The sequence below is a fragment of the Scatophagus argus genome, chromosome 2, assembly GCF_020382885.2.
Source record: "Scatophagus argus isolate fScaArg1 chromosome 2, fScaArg1.pri, whole genome shotgun sequence".
In the NCBI taxonomy this organism is placed as follows: domain Eukaryota; kingdom Metazoa; phylum Chordata; class Actinopteri; family Scatophagidae; genus Scatophagus; species Scatophagus argus.
The window spans coordinates 24513427-24535948 of record NC_058494.1 but is presented as its reverse complement, the minus strand read 5'-3'; the positions used below and the strand labels follow the sequence as shown (position 1 = coordinate 24535948).

At 42.7% G+C, this 22522-nt stretch overlaps 3 protein-coding genes across 6 annotated transcripts in view; 1 reads left to right on the top strand and 2 right to left on the bottom strand.

Moving 5' to 3' along the window:
* The window catches only part of pvalb7 (parvalbumin 7), a 32048-nt gene extending 20170 nt beyond the window's left edge, over positions 1-11878 (top strand). Inside the window, exons 2-5 of the mRNA XM_046373035.1 lie at positions 10719-10787; positions 11112-11241; positions 11389-11498; positions 11738-11878. Coding sequence (XP_046228991.1) covers positions 10727-10787; positions 11112-11241; positions 11389-11498; positions 11738-11763 — 327 coding nt within the window. The 5' untranslated portion in view covers positions 10719-10726 and the 3' untranslated portion in view covers positions 11764-11878. The remainder of the gene's footprint in view (positions 1-10718; positions 10788-11111; positions 11242-11388; positions 11499-11737) is intronic.
* A 345-nt stretch (positions 11879-12223) lies between these two features.
* baiap2l2b (BAR/IMD domain containing adaptor protein 2 like 2b) lies at positions 12224-21031 on the bottom strand. Of its 2 annotated transcripts, none has more exons than XM_046373002.1 (14): positions 19413-21031; positions 18584-18670; positions 17615-17676; positions 17137-17208; positions 16688-16777; positions 16373-16504; positions 15605-15709; positions 15024-15126; positions 14669-14876; positions 14386-14451; positions 13875-14220; positions 13700-13743; positions 13097-13217; positions 12224-12314 (listed from the first exon to the last, which is right to left on the bottom strand). In XM_046373002.1, exons 1-13 carry the CDS (start codon positions 19480-19482, stop codon positions 13142-13144), a joined length of 1461 nt encoding a protein of 486 aa, XP_046228958.1. In that variant the 5' UTR covers positions 19483-21031; the 3' UTR covers positions 12224-12314; positions 13097-13141. The 2 variants fall into 2 exon arrangements, with proteins under 2 accessions (XP_046228958.1, XP_046228968.1); XM_046373012.1 differs by lacking the exon at positions 12224-12314 and having other exon boundaries at positions 12425-13217; positions 19413-19488; positions 19670-21031.
* A 16-nt stretch (positions 21032-21047) lies between these two features.
* Positions 21048-22522, bottom strand: part of LOC124050433 (extracellular serine/threonine protein kinase FAM20C-like) — a 31955-nt gene continuing 30480 nt past the window's right edge. For all 3 annotated transcript variants that reach the window (XM_046372973.1, XM_046372982.1, XM_046372990.1), the window contains exons 9-11: positions 21926-22007; positions 21766-21825; positions 21048-21504 (exon numbers count right to left, since the gene is read on the bottom strand). In XM_046372973.1, the coding sequence (XP_046228929.1) occupies positions 21231-21504; positions 21766-21825; positions 21926-22007 (416 nt within the window). In that variant the 3' untranslated portion in view covers positions 21048-21230. The remainder of the gene's footprint in view (positions 21505-21765; positions 21826-21925; positions 22008-22522) is intronic.

Here is a 22522-nt window from a genome sequence, read left to right as displayed (position 1 = left end):
AGGGGGCGGCCTCAGATTGTTTTTACATAAGATTCTGTCTTATTTGAGAGTTCACAGCAACACTTGGAGAGCAGTCTGATCCAGCTTAACTTCAGAACAAACGCTGAGCAGCACCACTGCAGAGCTGCTTTTAATTCATGTGGGAGATAAATCACGTGTCTTCTAAACAAACACATCAAATCAGACTAAGCAGACTAACGAGTAAAAGAAGAGAGGATTTAGCTGAATGAACAATCTGGATGGAGACAAATATTTACACACTCACACTCACATACATTTCACACATCCTGCAGGCTGTTGCACCAGCCACTGCTTGTGTCACTTTAAACATAGCATTAGTTTGAATGTAGCGTAGGAGTTACACTATAATTTCACAAAAACAGCCTGAACCACACAAGTTGCATGCAGCATCGCAGGAGCACGCCGGCGGTGACAGAGCTTATCGCTTTACGTTTGCGACCACCCTGACGTGTGCGCTCAGTTACTTGACTAAAAAGTGATTTGGTGCTGCATTCACCTGAGATGGGAATCGTGCTGACGCCAGGTGCTGACGCCAGGTGCTGACGGTGGCTCAGTGAGTCTTTTTCACCCGGATGGAAGCTTTTTTTTTAGAGCCTTTTGTTAACATTTTAATAATCTGTGGACACATCGATGTGTGAGGCCATCGTCACACCAGTAAAAGTCAAATGGGAACAGAAGTGATCAATAAATAGTCGAAATTTCGATGAAGCGATGGATGTTGTGTCATGTTAGATGGCGAGTGTTTACATTATCTTTTGTTTTTTAAATTAAAAATGTAGTTCGTTTGTTTGTGTGACTAAAGTTCGCTTAGTTAAGTTTTGGTGTGAGTGGGGATGGTAGTTAAAACTCACTGAGTCACTGAGCATCTCTCAATGTGCTCTGGACTCACACACCGCAGGACCTTGAAGCTCTTTAAGTTCTCACCTGCTGCTGTACTTCAAGCTGTCACGTGTTTGTCTTCGCCTTTTGCTTGGGAAGGTCATGTGTGGATTTCACTCCTGAAGAGAGCCACTACAGCGAGTATAAAGAGTAAAGAGTGTCAGTGAGCAGGAGGACATGTTTTTCTCTCAGTCTTTTCGCCTCCTTGTTGCTCAGTTAGATTGATTAACTGCTCCCAAAAGCCACAGGGAAGCAGACAGCAGCAGTAACAAATCTGTTTTCGCTTTCGGTGGCAGCAGGACTGTAAACACAACACGACACCTCTGGAGGTAGAGCAGGTTGTCCGCTAACCGCAGGGTTGGCAGTTCGATCCCCAGCTCCTCGGGCCTCAGGTCGCCTCCACACCTCCTGCCCACGTGTCCAAACGTCCCTGAGCAAAGTGCTCCCGATGGTTAAACTGTAGCTTGCTACCATGAGTACGGGTGAATGGGAAAATGTTTACTGTTTACACTCCCACTGGATAAAGAGCAGCTTTAGCATCGATCGGTGTGATTAGTGGGGTGTTAGTGCAGTATTCACTCTTGTTTGTGCTCCACTTCACCGACTCTTGAGGGAAACCACTGCGGTCGCCAGCCAGCCGCTAACGTCGTCTGTGATGTTTGGTGCTGAAAACAGCTGAGTCACCAATCATTCATCAATCAAAAAAGTAGAAGTCTCAAGTCATGGGAACGAAAAACAGAGGACAGGGGAACTGGGGAGTTGGTCATTTGACCCACTGTTCATATAAAGATATTAAGTAGCTTTAAATAAAACTTGCTTTACTGAAACTGATAAAAGTCTTGGATGAGATGTTTTCTCCTGAAGGTTGTTAAAACGTCCCATGCAGGACACCAGCGATGATCTTCTCGTCTCAGCTGTTCTTCAGACTTCATGTGAACTCCATTCATACACATCAAACGCTTAATGAAATAACTTATTTGTAATAATGTGAGCTGCGTGTGTGGATGTGTTAACGCTGCGAGCCTGTTATCGCGCTTCGGCGTGGAAATTCTGTGGTTACGCTCAGTGTTTTCATGTGAATGACCCTTTGAGCTGTGCTCAGGAGATAAACTGCTGCCTCCACCTGTTTACTCCACTCTTTTCTTGCGTTGTGTGCTGACATTCTTCCTTTCTTCTCTCACTTCTTATCTCACCTAAAGCAGAAAGTCAACACTGTCCAAATGTTACACACTCACACACCCAGCCTCACACACACACACACACACACACACTTCATGATGCAGTGTCGACCCCTGGAACGACGGTTGGATAGGGTGGAATTAATCTGAGGGAGAATAACTGGAATGAAACTTTGGAAACTTCGCAGTTCAGACATTAAGCCCGAGGTGATTAAATCTTTTAACACTAGATGTCAGCAAAGTCGTTGCTGTGCTGGAGGTTTGCGTGTGAGACGGAGAAAGCAGAGAAAGATCAGCTCCGATTTACTGTCCAATCTCAAACACTTTCTCACTGCTCCAGATGACACGTGGCTCACTGACTGTGGTTATAATTTCTAATCAGTCTGATCTCTCTTCGTGAAGTCGGTTCTGCTTCAGGTCCTGAATGCTGTCGTGCTGCATGTCCACTGATCACACACACACACCCTGAAGCTCAGCAAACCACTTGTTTATTCGATAATTCCTGCATACACATAGCAAAGCCACAGCCGCTGTAAGCTTGAATGCTGCCCTGCAGCCTGTTTGCTTTGTGACTACAACACCCGAATCACTCCATCACTGACTGCACACACACGCGCACACACACACACACACACACACACACACACACACAAAGGGGCAGGGCTTACAGCAGTTACATGCTTCAGTAAAACAGACAAAGTGTGCAGAGGGCTGGGACTTGGTTGGGTTGCCCTCAACTTATTACTGCACAAAGAGTAAAAACACAGAGTGTGAATGAGTAAGGACTGTAGGTGCAATAAAGTGTGATGCTGCACAGAGGAGTGTGTGTGAGTGTGTGTGTGTGTAGCACATATTGACTCCATATCAATTTTCATGCAGCCTGAGACGAATCCTTTGCAGTGCTGCTCATATAACAGACCATCGGCAGCCATGAATTGCAGAAACATTTTGTGTGTGTGTGTGTGTGTGTGTGTGTGTGTGTGTGAGAATGTGAAATGTGAATGTGTATGCGTAGACGTGTTTCACTGCATGCTGCTCCTGGTGTAAAACGTCTGCTGATGAAATACAATATGTCATGAAGTTGACAGACAAACAGGTACCAAAATGCACACACACTCCTACACACACGCAGAGAAACAGAAGAAGTGAAACGATGACAGAAAGTCAGTCTCACTTCTTCTTCTTCACGGTAAGCACAAACACACGGCCTGAGTTTACAGCTGGTTGCCATAGAGACATCACAAGAGAAGCAGAAAGGGGAAGAGCTGAACAGTCTGAACACACTTTACGTCACTCTGTTACTGTAACGCTGGTGGTGCAACATCCACCACTTCAGTGTGTGGCAAATAAAATGCTTGTTTCTTACATTATGATGCAGTTTCACACATTATTTACTGTATAAACAATTTAGATGCACTGAATAACGACTTAAGGCCGTAACTGTTTTGTCCTGAAGACCAGCAGGAGAAGTGAGCACTGATCTGTAACTGAAACCTGGGCAGGTGGAGGGTCTGTTACACAAACCTGTTGCTTCAGCAGCATGTAATGACTCATAACCTCAAACTGAAATAGATTCTTTGTAATGATGTTCAAACAACAGTTATTTGTAATCTAGAAGCCAAATTTAAGCCAATTTGAACCTCTACGTCCGGACACCTGACCTCCTGACCTGCAGTTTAACCAAAATCTTGTGTGTTTGGAGTGAAGTTGTTTTAGCATCACAAGAAGATGATTTCTGTGTTGAAAGTATATTATTGTGTTTAAGTATTTTCTTCTCTTTCCCCACCCTAAAAAAAGTCAAAGATTCATGTGTCTTAAGTGTAATGTAATGTGCTCATGCTTTATGTGTTATCCTACATTTATCCAGTTAAAGGCCTTTTCTCACAGCTGACGGTGTTAAAGATCAGGCGCTACACACCTTACAGCACATCCACACTCGTCACAGTTAATTCAAACTTGTTTATAATTCACAAGCTGCAACCTTAAATTAATTTGAGCTCTTACTAGGGTTAGGGTTAACTGTAAATACATTTTAGTTTTCTCAGTGCGGAGATAAAACTACAGTCAGCTGCTGTCCATAACACAGTGCGCACTAAACAATCAGCATGACAATCTGGAATCTACCAGCAAAAATGCAGAAGGTTTCGGTTTCTCATTACTTAACAGGTTGGCTGTGTGACAAATCAAACTCCCAACAACTTGGTGCATTCCTTTAAAATCTCACCATCTCCCACACACGCCCACACACACCAGCCGTAACAGTAGCACTAAATATACCACCATAACCAGTGCCTGCAGTGCAGTCATGCACATTTGGCAGGGAGTGGGGCTTCCTTCTCCCACTCAGCTGCACAAACCAGGCCTGGACTGAACTCATGAAGTTGCGAGCGGTGCTGTAGTTAAGTCACCAACCCAGATGAACCAAAACTGAAGAATGCAAACTCTTTAAAGGCCGAACTGAGACCATTTCTGAGCAAGTTAATCGAGGTAGACATTTTTCCTTCCCTTTCCTTTAACCAACACCCCAATCCGTCTGTTTTTACATTTCAGTCTGTCTACTGAACACACAGAGACTCGTCAAAGTAACTGAGCATCAGTGAGAGACAACCCTTTTGTTTTCTGAATCTCGATGAGGAGATGAACAGGCGTCACAGATGTTTCATCGCTCTGCCAATGGTTGGGTTTTGGCAAAATAACTTTTTAAGCTTGCGTGCACACTACGATGCCTCCTGTTTGTACAGTCAGTACAGAGTCACCCCGAGTTTATTTTCAGGGCCACTTTCTGCTCATCATCGAGGTGAGCAGATGAGGGATACCCCACACACACATTCACAGCTGTGGCTTGTACCGCCCTGCCATGACTTAATGCGGCACCTGCTGCCGGATAGCAAGTTGATCATTAAAAACACATTTAATTATTCCTTCCTCTCTTTCTCTGTCTGCCAACACTCCTGTTCTATCATTTTTAGATTTAATCTGTGGAGCACTCTGCATATCGCACAGCCATTCATGCACCTGTTGCATGCATGCATCTGTCTGTCCACCTTTGCACTGCAGAAACTAGAATTATTTAACACCTCATTTATTACCAAGAGCACAAAAGCTGAGATGCTTTCTGATTCTCTCTGCTTCCTGTAGTTGACGCTTTGTTTACTCTCCTCTCGAGTGTTCAGAACGTTGTTACTCCTTCATTATCCTCATTATTCCTCTGCCCGTCTCCAGTATTGTCCTTGATAAACTCTTGGCCTGCGTCACCTCATTTAATGCGATCTTCCTCCCCACTACAAATCCCTCCAGTGTGTTGTCCTCACCACTTTGGGCCCGTCCTCCCTCGTCCTTCTGCATGCTGCAAAGTGCTGATGAGGGGTAATTCAACAGAGAGGAGAAAGCAAAGAGAGTCTGAGGACACTGAGAGAGCGTAGGGTCAGCGCAGGACATCGAGAAACAGGGACATACAGACATCGAGACTAACAGACTTTGGGATACATGACGCAGTCAGGCGGTAAAGTTCCAACACTGTATGAGAGGGACACAAACTCGAAATGCAGTTTACATAATCATTTTAATATATGTGAGTGATATTCTTGCTCTATGAAAGGATTATGTGGTAGACAAAACAATTACTGTCAAGTGTCAACATGAGAGTCATTCTTTACAATAGTGAGCTTATTTTTAGCAGGGGCCTCATTTAAAAAATGCTGTTAGATTCACACTTGAAGTTAATCCTAATTTCATTTCTGTCATTGTGTATTTACATCTGATTCCTAAAAGAGAATAAAAAACTTAAACAGGTTCTAACTATCCCGTTTGCAACTCGCACCTGCCTTGCGATTTCCCCTCACACAACAGGTTTTCAGATTTCATGACTGACTAGAATAAATTTTAAAAACACTGTTAGCCATTAGCACAACTGTAGAAAACAGCCCGACTCCTTAATGACAGCGGTGGATATCACAACACCCACCATGCAATTCCTGCTGCAGACCTCTGTTCCATGTCATGTTCCTCTCTCTCTCTCTCTCCCCCCCCCCTCTTTCTCTCCCCCTCTCTCTGCTCACGTGTCTCCCTCTTTCTCTCTATCTCTCCTACATGCACCTACCATAAATTAATTCCTCTCTTGGCCTTGACTAACACAAGGGATAAAAGGAAAGATAAGCCACATATGAGAGGAGGGGGGAGAAGAGGAGGCACAAACTGTCCAGGTCCTGACAGGATGGAGACTGAAAAGTGATAAAGGAGAAGGCATAAGAGAAGATATGGATGCAGAGAAAGAGGAGCAAATTTGTTCTTTGATAAGGAGAGAGGAAAGTGGAAGGGGTGGAGACATGAACGAGAGATAAGGAAAGTAATGGACAGGGGCAGAACAAAAGAGATTAAAGGAAAGATGAAGAAGAAAAAAGAAGAAGAAAAAGTGGAGGTTGTTTAGGGCAAAACGGAAAGGGATGAGTACAACTTCAGCCTTCAGTCTGGGAGAAAAAAATATGACCTTATGCAGGGCTTAAGATGTGTGTGTGTGTGTGTGTTGGCCTATAGGATTATTGTATGTTATAGGATTGACCTTTGAAAGTTGCATGTTGGCATCCAGCATCTCAGAGCGACATGAGATTCCATTTGGACTCCTCAGTCATGTTCTATCACTCTGCTGTGGTCTCCAACAACACCTGAGGGAAATACATGTTAGATGGTCTTCTGTGTTCACTAGCCAGTCGCTAACTGTGTCTCCGCTGTGTTCTGCTGTCCTGTCTGAGTTTTTCCCACTGAAAACGACTCTCTCTGGCTGTAAAACCAAAAACAACGAGCTGAGAGACGCTAAAGGTTACTGAAAAGTCACCATGAGCAACACCTTTCACACATTTCATCCAATGTCCATATAAACGAATAACCAGTGCAGCTTTGCAATTGTACAATTCTGGAACAGAAATGTCAATACATACACATCAGTTACTTTTCAACCACAAAGTGGATAGCTGAGAAACAAACATCTACAGATTTTTCCTTTTTTTCCCTGTTTTTTTATCACCTAATTGTTTGTAATTAAGGCTATTTAGTGACTTTTAGGAGGAGCTTTCTTAGCTTTTCCACCTGTCTTGCTCACAGGCATTTTAAGTATGTTAAGTGTTTGTACTGTCTATGTAGGTATGTGTTACATGTGGGTGAATCTTTTGAAGTGCAAACAAAACATCCTTACAGCACGTTTTAAAGTCTCTGTACTGAACAAGTGCAGCAACAGCATGACTGTCAGACTGTAATGTCAGTGTCCCCTGGAGGCCACAGCTGCATAAAAGAAGAGAGAATAAAATAAGAGAATAAAAGACGAATCTGACACAAGGATGACAGAATAACTCAAAGCAGATAAGAGTGAGGGTAGCTGTGCGTGAAGACAAAAGAAGAAGGGGTTCACACAGGCAGGAGATCAGATCCGAGGGCAGTCAGATAAAGTGGTATTATTAATAGGCCTGTGGGCGATTTGTTAGTGCCGCAGAGAAAGCGATCGCACTCGAGGGCCAATGGCGTGCACGTCATGTCGTGACAAACACCTCACCTTTCTCAAAATAGAGAGAATACTGTGAGGTGGGGATGTGTGGCGGTGTATGGGGTAAATGTGTTTGGAGGCAGCCGTAAAGGTTTTATTGTGTTCTGCCTCTCGACTCGCTCATCTTACCTCCATCTCCGACCCTCATCTTCCCATCGCTTTTCCTCTCGCCCTCCTCCTCTCCCCTCAGGTGCACTCATCCAGCCCCTTCATTCAGGTAAGACGGAAGGGAAAAGAATGGAGAACAGAAATCACAGGTCTTCCAAGTGCGTTGGTCAGTGACAAGAATGAACTTTAGGCCATCGTGAAAAGAGAAATGAAACAGTGGTTGCTTGATTTTATCTTTACAAACAGATATGATGCAACTGAATGAAATACTAAGCCTGAGTGCAATACAATGGTCACACATTTCGTAGCTGTAGCTTGTAGCTTGGAGCAGAAGGGCCTTTGGATTAAACTTTAAGTCTGCGAGAAACCGACTCAGAATATTCATCACGGTATAAGGTTGGCTGGGCTTGTAAAGAAAATAAAAATCAATAAAAATACTGAGGTAGCATATGATCAGAAGAATTGTGATGTTTTTTTAATTCCCAATAAACCTAGAAACTAGAAACTAAGGTCTACACCAGCAACCATAAAAAGCAGCAAAATGAATGAAACTTTCATAATAACAGGAGGTAAATATTCTTCTGCCTTCCTGTGTGGCTGTTCTGAACAAACTCTTTGGATTTCCACTCGACTCTTACTCTACTAAAACACAAGGCTGTTTTGGGGGTTTGTTTGCTTGTTTGTTTGCAGCAGCTGTGGGTTTAATGGCTGTTTTCTTGGCCCATGTGTAACCGTGATGAGGTGTTTATGAGCAGTGCAATGGCATGTTAGCCACAAAGTTCAGTCTAGTAGTTAACAGTAATGCATATTCTAGATGTTTCTCATTACTGCTGCCTTTTGAACTGTTGAAAAAGGGAGTGTAGCAGCTCAACTCACCAGAATATCAATCTCAAACTCGCAGAGATCTCTTGCGCTCTGGGCTGAAGTCGCTCTCTGGATTTCTTGTCAAACACTGGTTAAATTTCTGCCTCCCTTGGGGGAAAAAGTCAAACATCAATGTAGAAGTGAAGGTTTAACATGTACCTGTCTGGTGTATTGGCTTTGTTGTATTTATATCCCGCTCACAGCTGAGAAGTGACGTTTCCGCCCCCAGTGAAAGTCTGTCTGTCTGATTAACAGACATGCTCCAGTGCTGAGATGTAACCTCAGTTATCCATCACATCAGTCTTATTGGTTCACTGCAGGACAGATGGCAGTCACTGGGTTTGCACTGGAGTTTTGTACTTTTTAACCTATCCCAAGGAGTCTTATGGACACTTGCTTGCTTGCTACAAATAGTGATAGAAACTTTGGCCTTTAGAATCCAGTTTCCTTCACCACAGCCATCAAGTCAAAGCTGCTGTGAAAGAACCTGAGAACTTCACATCAGGCTGATGGAACGCTGCCAAACATTTGACTGCCAGGTATGAGTGAGACGCACAGGACACAATGTGAGATTTTGCTGCTCACAACACTGACAAGAAGAACTTGACAGACCAGAACCATCTGTCAAGGTTTGCTGTTGGTGAATAAAAGATAAATGGACTGTGTTTGTAAAGCGCTTTTCAAGTTTTATGAACCGCTTTACAACGCAAGGCATCATTCATTCAAGATTAATCAGGTACCCAAATGACCTTTGTGAACAAGCCAAAAGACAATAACCCGAGACATCTTTAACTGGCAATGGAGGACCTTCTATTTATAAGACATAATCAGATAGATGGAAAAACAAGTTTGCACATCTCGAGACATCTCAGAAACGACAAATACATGCTCACTAATTAACTTCTGCTGCCAAAATATTTAGACATGTGATGGTCGGAAATAAAGCTGAGGAGAAGGAAGAGGATGACTATGTAACTTTGTTCTATACTGACCAAGGCATTTTGTGGCATTCGACACACACACACACCCACACACACTCTCACAAAGATAACACAATCAAGGGACATCAGCGCAGTACAACGGATCATCAAGGATCCTGGGAACCTTCAGCTCAGTTCTGACACCTACTGGCAGAAAGGGGTTACTGCAGAGCACTGCAACAAAGGGACATTGTCATAATGTTTTAAACCTTTGGGGAAACATGACTTAGCAAATCAATTACACTCTTTGTTTCAGCAACATCCAGCTTTACATCCATACCCAGTTTTCCACTGCAAACAATGGCAACAAATGCTTTGATATTTGACATGTGTCGGTAATAGAGGCTTTAAAAGTGAGAGAGGGGTTCAAACTGATTCAGGGGAGGCTGAAAACAATATTACTTTAGTTTTTACTTAGTTATCAAAAAGAGATCACATAGAATAGTCTAAATGTGTGTAATGTTAAAAAGCCAGTTCAGAAATACATTAGTTTTGGTTTGGTTTACTGTTTTTCCCCACTTTTCCCAGAGTCAGAAACTGACAGATGGCTCAGGACAAACCTTTTCGTGTATTTGGTGTACGTGAAACACCAATATCAAGTGACCCTGGTTCAATTTTTTCCATGTTTTGTCTGAGCTGGGGACCACATTCTGAGACTTTGAAACACCCTGATCTATAATTCAGTACATAATTGACATGAGATCAAGTAGATCTGAGGTCAAAGTGATGTTTTTATTGTTTTTCATTTTGTTCTTCTCTTTAGTGTCAGATGTCTTCATCTTGGCGGCCTTGGATCATATATCCTGGCTGTGACAAGTTCCGCTGAAGCCGTCTTTTGAATGTAATTCTTTTAGGTTACCAGAGTCAACATCCTCTTTGTGGATGTTTGTATGCCAAAAGAAAACAGCCAAAAAAACGGGCTATATTGATTTCCTATCCTCTAGTCCTTAAGTATCGCTAGGCCAAAGATATTCTCAGATCAGATCACACATAATGTTACCAGTTTAAATTTGGTGTGTAGCTTTTGTAACAGATTATTGCCTTTTGCGGTTCCATTACTGCTGTTGTCTGCACTCGACTTTTTGAAATGCCCTTCTTTCATTTCTCACTTTGTACCTTTCATGTCTCCTCTTCCCCCCTGTCCCCACTCTCCAGCTGACAAAATGTCGATGACTGATCTGTTGAAAGCTGAGGAGATCAAGAAAGCTCTTGATGCCTTTGCAGGTCGGTAACAGTTGTAGAGCTGCATCGTATTCTCAGCAGAAACACGCCTACGAAGTTCCAGCTTTTTAGTTTTGCATACTGATAGATGCAAAAATGAGCACACATTTTGGTCTTTTCAAATCGGTCTGTTACGAACTGGTCTATCCTGCTGTGTATGCGTGCTATTAATTTAAATCCACAGCTTATGAAGATCTGGCTGTGAAAATTCATTATGCCCTCTTGAGCTAATTATACAACTTCAGTTTCTAAAACTGACTGATGTAAAGCTAGAAGTTTCAGCTGTTTGATGGTTCAGTCTGCAGCTTCTTTCTTTGTTTTGTGCAGCAGAAACATTTGACCCCAAAAAGTTCTTTGAAATGGTGGGGATGAAGGCCATGTCAGCTGAAAACGTCAAGAAGGTCTTCCAGGTTCTGGACGTGGACGGCAGCGGCTTCATAGAGGAGGAAGAGCTCAAGTGAGGAACTCACACAGACACATCAACACACACACACAACGGAGGCTGGACTTGCCTATAAGACTGCATACTGTTTAAAGCATACGTCCTGAGCGCTCATGTTCATTCATGCTGTCCTGTAGTCATCTTTGTCTGTACTTCTCTCAGGTTTGTTCTGAAGGGCTTTTCCCAGGAGGGCAGAGAACTGACTGACAGCGAGACAAAAGCATTCCTCAAAGCTGCAGACAAAGACGGAGACGGCAAGATTGGCATTGACGGTAAGAGAGCAGAGCAATGCTGCAAAACAAAATAGAATTTATTATATTAAAAAAAGAAGAGAAGATGATGTTATTTCCTGATCTGGATGTTGCCACCCAGTACAACAATGTGGCTCACTGACATCCCTGCATCTGTTGACAATGTAGAAATACAGAATATTGCCAAACTTATGCTTGGAAGCTGTAGAGTTTGTCTCAATGTTTGTGGAAATATTTTGATTTTTCTTTTTCCTTTTCAGAGTTTGAAGTCTTGGTGCATGAGTAGTGGATAGCAGAACAACCCCCCTCCCCTCTCCCCACTTCTTCTTCCTCCTCCTCTTCGTACCTCCATTCATGTTCTGTAACTGCCACCACCCCACGCATGGAGTCAGACCAGGCCTCGCTACAACACACTACAGAAGCAGGCCAACACGGAGTTACCATGAGGAGGAACATACAGGCATCAGTTTCATTTTTTATATATATTTAATCACACATGCTGTATGGGTTTCAGAATCATTCTTAATGATTTCATGAAGATAGTTTGTGGTCTCAAAACAGGTGGTACTAGTGCTGTAGATGGTGTAGATGTTATAAAGACTTAAATCTTAATTTCCTTCCTCTGTGTATTTCAGGTTGTGCATTTAGTCTGATTGATTTTACTTCTAGATGTTCACCTATCAGTGCACTACTTTCCTCCCACTCCTCTTCCTCATCTATCTTCCCTCACCTCACCTCTCCTCCTCCTCCTCCTCCTCCTCCTTCTCCTCCTCTTCCTCCTCCTCACTCCCTGCCTCCGATCAGATGATGTAGTACATAAGTGATATATGAGAAGAGCTATGAAGAGAGAAAAGAAATGATAATAAAGGAAAACTTGAGTAGTAACTGTCTCTTTACTTACTGTTACACAGCGCAAACACAAACCATTAAACTCACAAAACAACAACGAACCAAACATCGCAAGACATGTCAATCACAGAGGGCTGAAGAGGATTACACATTTACAATCACTGGGTGAGCTGCAGGCTTGAAGAGGAACTGTGAGAGATCCCATGTGTGTCACAGCGTGTTTAGGATCAAATATAAAAGTGACCAAAGTCAGATTTGAAAGGATTACATCTTAAAAAATTCAGATTTATTTTGATTTTGTCTGTGTTGAAAATGTTGTGGCAGGTTGAAAGTGCTGGCAGGTGGATTTGGTTTCCCCTGAGCAGAATCACCTGGGCTGTTCACACCCGTTTCCAGTCTCTATGCTAAGCTAACCAGCTGCAGACTTATATAAGAGCAGTATTAGTCTTCTCATTGAATTGTGAGAAAGAAAGCAAGTATGCATGTTTCCCAAAATGTGTAACGATTCTATTTAGTATTTCTACTATAAGAAACAAACAGACCTATCTATATAAAAAGTTAAGTACTGTACAAATTGTTGATAAAATTGGGGTTCTGATGTTAAATTAACTTTACTACAGTATCCTGTTGGCTTTTGGTGCAAGAAATGCTTTATTTTATCCAACACTGTAGAAAAAAATCTCGCCAAACCTTCCTCTGGCCTTCTGGGTAAAAGCATCACGTCTCAGAGAAGTCTTTACATTCTCCTGAAACATAAATGTATATCTCACATCCACAGCCTCATCTGGCAGTCCTGGTTAAAAACTGTGCCGGGATCAGAGGATCCGAGGAGCAGATCTGTCATTGGTTGTCGTGGGGCGCAGCTTGACGGTGGCGAATGGGTTTGTGCCTCTGAAATGTGAGGATGACAAAAAAAAGTTAGAAGAATCCTTCAGACACACAGCTGCTTTTGGTCAACACAAATGAACAACACACGCACACACTCTGTGTTGTACACACAGGCTGAATGAATTGTGTCTGTGGCTGCTGAGATTACTTCAGAGCTTCACTATATTTCTAAATTTCAAATTTCTTTGGGGTTCATTGGTTTAAGAACTTGTGGTCGGATTTGGATACTAATGATAGTTTTCTGGATTTAAACTTTCATCTGCAAAACTTCCCTGACATGTTAGTTTTAATCATCTCAAACAGAACATAAATGGATACTTTTGAGCATTCACTGACACTGTGAAATACTCAGATCAACTACTCCTCACATTTCTGATACGTGACCAGACACACTCATATGGAATGAAGTTATTGTGCTCAACAAGTATAAATCACACAGTTTCAGGCAAATGGTTTCCTGTCAGTCCATACACACTGAAAATTACCTGGGAAACAGTGGATTTTCAGGTGGTCCATGAGGTGACAATGCCTAAAAAACAGATTTGTGTTTGTGAAGTTGGACTGGTGTACCAGTTCAGGGGGTTACTTCATATGGAACAGAAGAAGAAACACCATGCCAATCTTGAGAGTCAATTCTTGTCATAATCAAAAGTCTGATACCTGGATATCCGAAGCTGAGTCCTTCCTTTCAGGGATGGGAGAGACCGGTCTAAAATCTACAGAGCCCCTTCTAAGATTCTGGCTCGAGGATGGAGGAGGCGGCGGTGGAGGAGGAGGTGGAGGTGGATGTTCGTTGTAGCTTTTCATCTGACCGGGCTTTGTCTCCACAGTCGGCTCCAGCTTCTTCTCAGGGAGAGGCGAGATCGGCCGGACATCTACGGAGGCTCGGCGGTTGGGTGTGGCTGGCGGCGGGACATCACCATAACTCTTGCTCTCTGATTGGTCGCTGTAGGTGTCAGTGGGGTCCAGCAGATTATTCATACTGTGGCTTCTTAGTGAACCACCACTGAGGGGTCAAAGGTGCACATACAGGAACTTTTAGTGATATCTAACAGGACAGTCACTCCTACCAAAGGCAGAAATGTTGGCTACCATACCACAAAGGGGAATTGTTTGTGACTTCTAAAATTCTCTGTTGAAATTTGCAGTGCAGTGTGACATTAATCCCCACCTTGTTGCTAAAGTGTTGGAGAAATCCTCAATAGGGGCCACATAAGCAGCTGGGAACCAGCCCTGACTAGAGGCCATAAGACAGAAACAGGTGACAAACAGAACAACTCAAGCACCATAAATCTTCTTTTCCTTGTACCATGAGTAGAATACTGTGATCTTCTCTATTCAACAATACACACTATTTTTGACATTAGAAATGAATGTAGAAGAGTAGTGTGTCTATGAACATCTACGCCGACTGTTAGGCAGTTTTTCTGCTCCGTTCCATCTCAGCTACCCACCGCAGGCTGCTGTCAGTGCGTCCATACAGCCAGCCATTGCGGGGCTCCTGGACCAGTACAGTTACAGTCTCTCCCCTGTTGAAAGGTAGAAGCTTTGGGTTGGAGGAGGAGGGGTGAGACACCAGGGCTCTCATGGCTCTCCCTCCACCCAGACCCAGAGATTCCCCAACTGAGCTGGATCGAGAACGGCTGGGAAGGGGAGACGGTGCTGTAGGGGAGACAACAAGGAGGGAAAGCATATGTGCCAATTAAGGGGACAGTATGTTAAGGCTGTCAATTGGTTTTAAAGGGAGTCAGAATGTAATCACACTAATTCACAACAATCACAATCCACAAAATGCAGTCCTCCTCCCACCTCTAGAGGGCACTCTGCCCAGCGCCTGCTGCTCCCTCCTGGCCCAGGACATGTCTTCATCTCTGGCTACCGTCTGCAGCAGAGAGCTCACTGAACCTCGCAGCTGGTCACAAACAACATACACGGATCATTTAACTGTTTTTTTTATTTTTATCAAAAATTCAGTGACCTTTCACAAACATGGGGGCGAAAAATAATATGATCAGCTCTCACTGCACTGTAGTTCAAAAGTTAAAATAATACCTCTCTCTAATAGTGTCGGTGAAAACAGAATATTATGTTCAGAAAGCAAGAATTTATGGATGAGCTGTAATATTGGATTACATGTAATATCCATGAGTGTGACCAAAGTGCCAGAGCTGAACAAAGAACAGTAATACTTCTTACTAAACTGAATAAATTAGTGTACTGAATAAAGCAAGGGTTCAAAGCCACTATTCCATAATTTATGGTAGTTTCAACACAGCACAGGGTCAGTGCAGCTTCTTTACAGGCTGTCTGGTGCTTAGAATACTAATTAACTGAGTCTATTGTTTACACTGAATCAAGATAATCGACTAAGCCATGTGAGACATTGCTACCTGGGCCTCTTGGTCCAAATGTGTAGGAGTTCGAGGTCTGGATCCTCTGGTCTCATTCACTTTCTCCTTCCATCCATCTGCCTTTTGCTGGAGAGATGCACCAGTCTGAAAAGAGAGACGTCAGCAGCTCATCAAATCTCAGCTTCATCAGGCAGGCACCAACAAAATGAGCAGAAACGCATCAGTAAATGGGACAGCGGACACTGAGGCATGATCAGACAGCAGCAGGTAATCCAGCAATTCACATGATATCACACATGGAGTAAAACTGTGTTGGCCGTGGTGGCTTTAAGAAAACGTCAGCATAAAAAAAGCATTTAAAGTCATATTATATAATCATCATCGAATACTAATAAAACTGTTAAAAACGTTTATTCACAGTATCTATTATACTATATTATACTCCTTTACTATACCTGTAAAGGAAATTAAAAATTGTATTATTGTAGAAGGCAACTTTAACTATAAATATTCACATTTTATTTTTACCAAAATTTTACAAACTATTCAAAGAGATATTTTCCATCAGCTCTAATCAACTGAGTGCCACCTTAACACACCTGAAACTGGGCTGAGGTCCCGATTTCCCTGATGTTTACTACTGCAAATGTGCACTAAACAAAATAGATGTTCTCATTTATATTTTTATATCACGTAGCCTGAACTTAACCTGCTCTGGTGCAGGTTGGTTTTGCGACATCATTTGCAGCAGGCAGTGGGTTGCACTGGCTTTCCCAGTTGTTGTGTGTTGCCGGTGTGTGTGTTTACCTTGTTAATAAGGAAGAGAAGGGACTGAGTGAGGCCACAGTGTTTCTCCGCTAAGAAGCGATACCTCCTCTCCTCCTCCTTCAGGATCTCCTGCTGGCTCTGCCTCAGGTACTGCATGTACTCGCTGTTCTCCTAAACACACACACAGACAGGGAAGCATGCGTACATACATGTGAGAAATGACACATTTGCAGCGGTGCGGATGTATCGCTGCGGCACTGCGTGTGTGTGTGCATGTACATTTCGTGTAGTATATCTCAATGAGTGTGTGAACCTGTGTGATGTGTATGCGTGTGTGTGTGTTTCTGCACCTACCAGAGAGTCTCTGTAGGCTCCTCGTCTGAGTTGTTTCTCCAAAGCTTCTGCCTGGTTCCTTACCTCCAGCTCATACACTCTGCGGCTACCCTGCAGCACAGGAAACACTGTGATTTCTGAATTTCCTGAAGGCAAAGTGAATTAAAGCTAGCATCATGGCGGATAAGAAGCTTGTGCCAAAAGAGTACTAGCTTTGATGCAATATTGCATTTTAATGGTGGAAATGAAAAGTTATTTCAAATCTGGCTATCGACTACAGGGAGATAAAAAAAGATTGCAGTTTAGATTGTGGATCACGATTGTAATTAAACAAATTGTGATATTATTTTGTGGTCAGACCTCTACCTTACTATTAACGTTGGTAGCCTGGTGAGTTCCTGGAAATTCTTCCCATCTCAACACAATCCTCAGAAGGATAGATATAAAAACATTTCCCCGTGTCAACTCACATCAATGTACTCCTCATCCAACTTGACATTCTTCTCCATGGCTTGTAACACTTCTATCTGAAACCACCGAAACTGCAGGAGGAAGAAAAACGGCATCCTTGTGGTCATTAATGAAACCGAGTCTTTATTCAAACAGTAGTTTTCGTTATCAGCTTGTTTTGTTTGACTACATTTAAATGCAAATGCGCTCTGTCCTCCGGGCAACTTTTTAATCAGAGCCCACGCTTTGCCTGTTCACATCACCGAAAGCCACTGCAATCAAAGGAAAGCATTTGAGTAGCACTCTGAATTTGTCTCCCAAAACCTGCAGAGCTTCAGCTCATCAGTTTGAATTCTTCACGTTTCTTAATTAACCCCAGACATGAAGTGTATTTCCCAGTATGCTGCAGTATTAACATTTAACCAGCCTTCCTGAGACTGCTGGAATGCTGCGTCTTGGACTGAATAACCTGAGTACTGACTCAATACATGTACTGACCACTCCCTCCATCTCTGCAGTGAGTCTCCTCTGTGTTTCCGATATCTGGATCAGGACATCCCCTGTTTAAAACAAGAAGACTTGGAGACATGACTGATGAACACCAGACCAGATCAACACACACATCAAAAACCTGCTGTCACAATTGAAAACATCACAAAGGTCTATGATGCTTGAGGAGCCCTGAGACAAGTATTTTCAGCAAAACATTACTTGTGTTTAATGCTGTCGATCATTTTGTGAATTTATGTCCAGAGAGGCACAATTTTTAGAGGGAATGCCAGTTATTTGATCCAAGCCTTTAGCACAATTCAACACCACTCAAGTCATCTAGGAATTGTGTTGATCTAACCAACCGGACTGATAAGATGGTGGAAAGTTAGCCAAGGCCTTTATATTATGGGTGCCTCTGGTCTTGTCTATTGTCACGGTCTGTGGTTGAGCTAATGAATTGAGTGCAGCTGAAAGAACGTCTCCATCTATAATTTAGAGGCTGTCACTCAATAGGGCCGCTGGTCACGCTGTGGCTGCCTGACCTTCTCAGTTAGCCGACCTAGCAGGACCACATGTGTGCCTTGCTGTGCCTGCACCGATGTATGCGCCCACACACTCTCAATGGGGATGCGTTAGCATAATGCTAATTACTGTTAACAATGCTATCACACGTTCCCCAGGGTCAGAGTGAAAGTGGAGCTTGTGGAAAATATGCACTCATGAAGGCACTCAGCGATGCGTACATGCACACACAAATGACGGAGAGTAATGAAAGGATGAAATTTTAAGGTTACGGAGTGTGTGTGCGGTATTTTACAGTCTGGGATGCTGGGCTTGACATTAACTTGTTAGAGCACTTTGCCATCTCTAGAGGACAATTCTGTTGAATGAATCAATAAATGAAGGGTGAAACCTGCAGTAGAAAGACTGAATGATTATTCTCACACACAAACAGACACACACACACATGCTTACCAAGAGAGCGAGATGAGAGTGTGTGAAGGGCCTGGTCACCCATCTTAGCCACAGCGCTGAAGTAGGCCTCGCTGCAAACAGCCAAGGCTGCAGTGCACGGACACGCAAAATCATCAGAACAGATTTTTACACTTAACATTATGAACCTACAGGCTTTGGAGCAACATCGCAGCCAGTTAATTCTGCCTTTATTTATTATGAACTCAGGCCTCACAGTGCTGACATGTGATATGTGATTTTGGTCTAGGAATAGCCCCATGTCAGTGGGTATAGTTTTACCACGCCGCCTCGTTTGCCCTGTGACTGACGGCCTGTTCTTGTTTTAGCAGGCAGAGGGGAGCATTAATGATACATGCTGCTCACCCAATTACCAGCCTAACGCACGATAAAGATTGGAGAGACGTAGAGAGGAAGTATTAGTGGGGTCAGACAGGCAAATACAATGGGGTGCACACAAAAGGTGCTGCAAACTTTGGTGCCTCATGTTTGAGGTACAGAAATACAGCTTTTGGCTCAGTATTTAAGATATCAGTTTACTTCATGACTTAATGAAACCAACATACAAAACAAGCCCATTGACTTGGGAAAATGTTGTGCACTAAATGAGGCAAAAACTTGTGTTACAGGTATGTTACAGTTATCATTATCATCATTCTTCTTCTTCTTCTTATTATTATTACCATCATTACTAACAGCAGCTAAGACAACACAATCCAGTTATAGCGCCTGCACTCTTAATCCCTCTAATTAACATTTTATTGTGTATTACATAGTGTAATACATAGTTACAAGAGAATGTCACCACCACATCTACCCATCAGTCACTCACCTTGGAAAGCTTTGACATAGCTGTTTCCCAGAGCAACAAGCTTCTGGAGGCCAGGATTGAAGTGCTCCATCAGGTTCTACAGTAACACACACAAAGAGAAATACAAACCAGCACGCTATAAGAAACCGTTTCCACTTCAGCCATCACCAAACACAGTGGAATTTTAATTCTGATACTCACCTGAGTCACTCCAGCCAGGCCACGTTTAAATACACATCAAACCAAACGTGGAGAACAAGGAGACAACATGAACTCACCAAGTAGACAGATAAAGTGGATCTGTGCAGCTGGTCACTGGTGGCTCCAGACATAGTGATCGATTTCAAAGACAATATGAACTTCGAGAAGAGAGAAAGCCTTAAAAAAACATTAACTACAGGGATAAAACGAACTTCCGTAAAGAGGCTGTGATCCCATTCAAAATTCTGAAGTCTCCTCAGAAGTATCTTATCGTTTGGGTGTCACCGTCTTAAAGCAGTGAAAGTCACCTTCACTGCAGTCCCTCTGTCCCTGCTGTTCTCCAGAAGGCCGACGACACCTGTCTGATAGAATGATAGTGCTTTCCTTGCTCTCTCCCTTCTCCTGTCATTCATTAATGAGCTCTTTTACCCCCTTGTCATCAACGGTTTTCGTGGAAAGAACGAGTGAGCGAGGGGTACCGAAAAGGGAGTAGGTGCCATCGATATGACCGGGCCAGATGAATTATTGATTGAAGGCCTGAAAGGAAAGGAGAAGAAGGACAAGCAGCTGCCCAACTAGCTGTGACGTCGGCTCACACCTGAGGGAGGACCTCAACTTTGATGAAACAAACTACTGCCTTAAAAAAGGTACATACTGAGAACTCCAAAGATACAAACAGATCAATCCCACAATTTATTAAGAAAACTTGATCCTGAGCGCTTCAATCATATATCTGACTCACATTTTGAATATCTATGAGCTGTGAACCTCTCACACATCAAGCACATGAAAATAACATAAGGATCACCTTCTCTGTCCATCATTAGACCAACATATTGAATCCAGATGAAAGCTTTGATCGCTAACTCTCTCTATCAGTCACGAAGAGGTGAGGAAAGCTGGAGACGGGTCTTCACATGCGCATCAAAGAATCAGACGGTCCAATTCAAAACTTAGATGGTGCTCCTGTTGTTTTGTGCTTCATACTGCAGCTGACCTATACTACGTCCACTCCATGAGAAGCAATTTGTATTAGGCGCTGCCCAGCAGAAATCCTAATGGGTAATTCTAATCTTAATAATAACATAATAACTTTTCTGCTAACGGTGTCAGAATGAGGACCTACAGATTATTTATAATCACAAAAAAAAAAATAGAAAAGTTGTAGAATTGTCTTTTCCAATTTAAAGGTCAAAACATTTTTCAAATTGCTTTTATCAGTCAATTTGGGGTTGTGACTAAGTGAGTATGAATTAATCAAAACAACACTTCATATGGTCAGTGTGAACAGCCAGTTATTCTAATATTCAAAGGAACACATTACAGAGGGTATTTCAAATACGGTGAAAATAACTGGGAAATAAAAACATCAAGGAAACAATTTAGGACAGATTTATGTTTCATACTGTGCATAGTAGTTATTTGTATTGGAAAAAAGAAGGCAAAAAACAATTGTTAGTTTTGTTGTCATCACATCTTTTTCAGCAGATTACAACATGTTTTACTGTAACTGAGAACATGTCAAGACACCATTAAATATCCATGTGACTTTAACTATGGCATTAATGCAACTGAGACACCATTTTGCATGTGCAAGTGTAACATGTAATCATTTACATCAGTGTCACACAGCGCGGCCTACCCTGCAGGTGTGGTTGTGTCTTTCAAGTGGACAATGTCGTCATAGATGACCTCTCCATCAGCACCATCTTCACTCTGTCTCTTTTGGCAACGACTCACAGTCTCCAGCACAGTTTTCAAACGGCGGTCAAGAGCAGCAAGGTGGGGCTCTGACAGTAGCGGAGCCACGCTGTGAAGGGGATCGAGGGACAGCGAGGCGCTCATGACGTCGCTGAGACGATACTGCGGCAGAGTCAGGAGACGCAGGCGGAGCCAAGTGGAGCGACGGATTCTGGAAACGGAGCAAAACGAAAGGGAGGTGATGGAGAGAAAGAAGGAGAGGATGGTGTGATTAGGCAGGAAGAAATGATGGAGACCAGAAGAAAATGGAAGGCATTACTGTTTTTTATGATATTCAGGTTACATTGTATGTGAGGCACAAAGTACGACACAAAATTGGATCATGCTCAACTGTGCTAAACCAACTGCAAAGTACACAAAGACAATTATCAAAAGATTTCACCACCACTTGTGATCACTCTCTTGTTTCTACCTGCAGCACTGTTCCAGAGGAGCCAGGATCGAAGGTTCATCTTTGGAGTGTCGCCCAAATCTGCAAACAGACCCAGAGTCAGTCAAGCCAGTCAACCCAAGCAACCATTAGGAAAAAGTATATTAACACAGACACACACACTAACACCAGAAATACTCACGCTCTCCCATTGTCAAGGTGCAGTAGGAAAGTATGGTTGCCAAACTTCTCGAAGGTTTCATAATGGTGCCGGTCCATGTTACCTCGAGGAGGAGAAAAAGGACTTTGGTTACTATTGTCAAATAAACTCACACCTCCTCTGTAGGACTTTCTGCTGTAAACATCAATAAAGACCAAACATATTGTGTCTTTCAGGAGATGATGATGGAGGTACCTAAGGAGTGAGCCATCTCATGTTTTTCTCATCTTTGTTGAGAGTTGTAACATGCACAGTACTGATCGGGCACTCGTGAAAAAAATGGCAGTGGGTAAAAATGTTTATGAGGCGAAGCATAACAGACAATTTGTTTATCCCAGACAAGTGAAAATACACTTTGTGCAAGTAGATTTCTGACCTTGCAATAAAATAAAGCAATGAAAAGGTGCTTTTAATTTTAGTGTTACCAGCTATGCAAAACTACAGCTAAACGCAGTCAATGTCCTTCAGATTTAAATGAAATAAAGTTTTGCAATGTTTACACACACAGCATTTGCATAATTATTCATTACAAATGTATTTGCAGTGTTTTTGCTACACAAATATGGACAAACAGCTTAC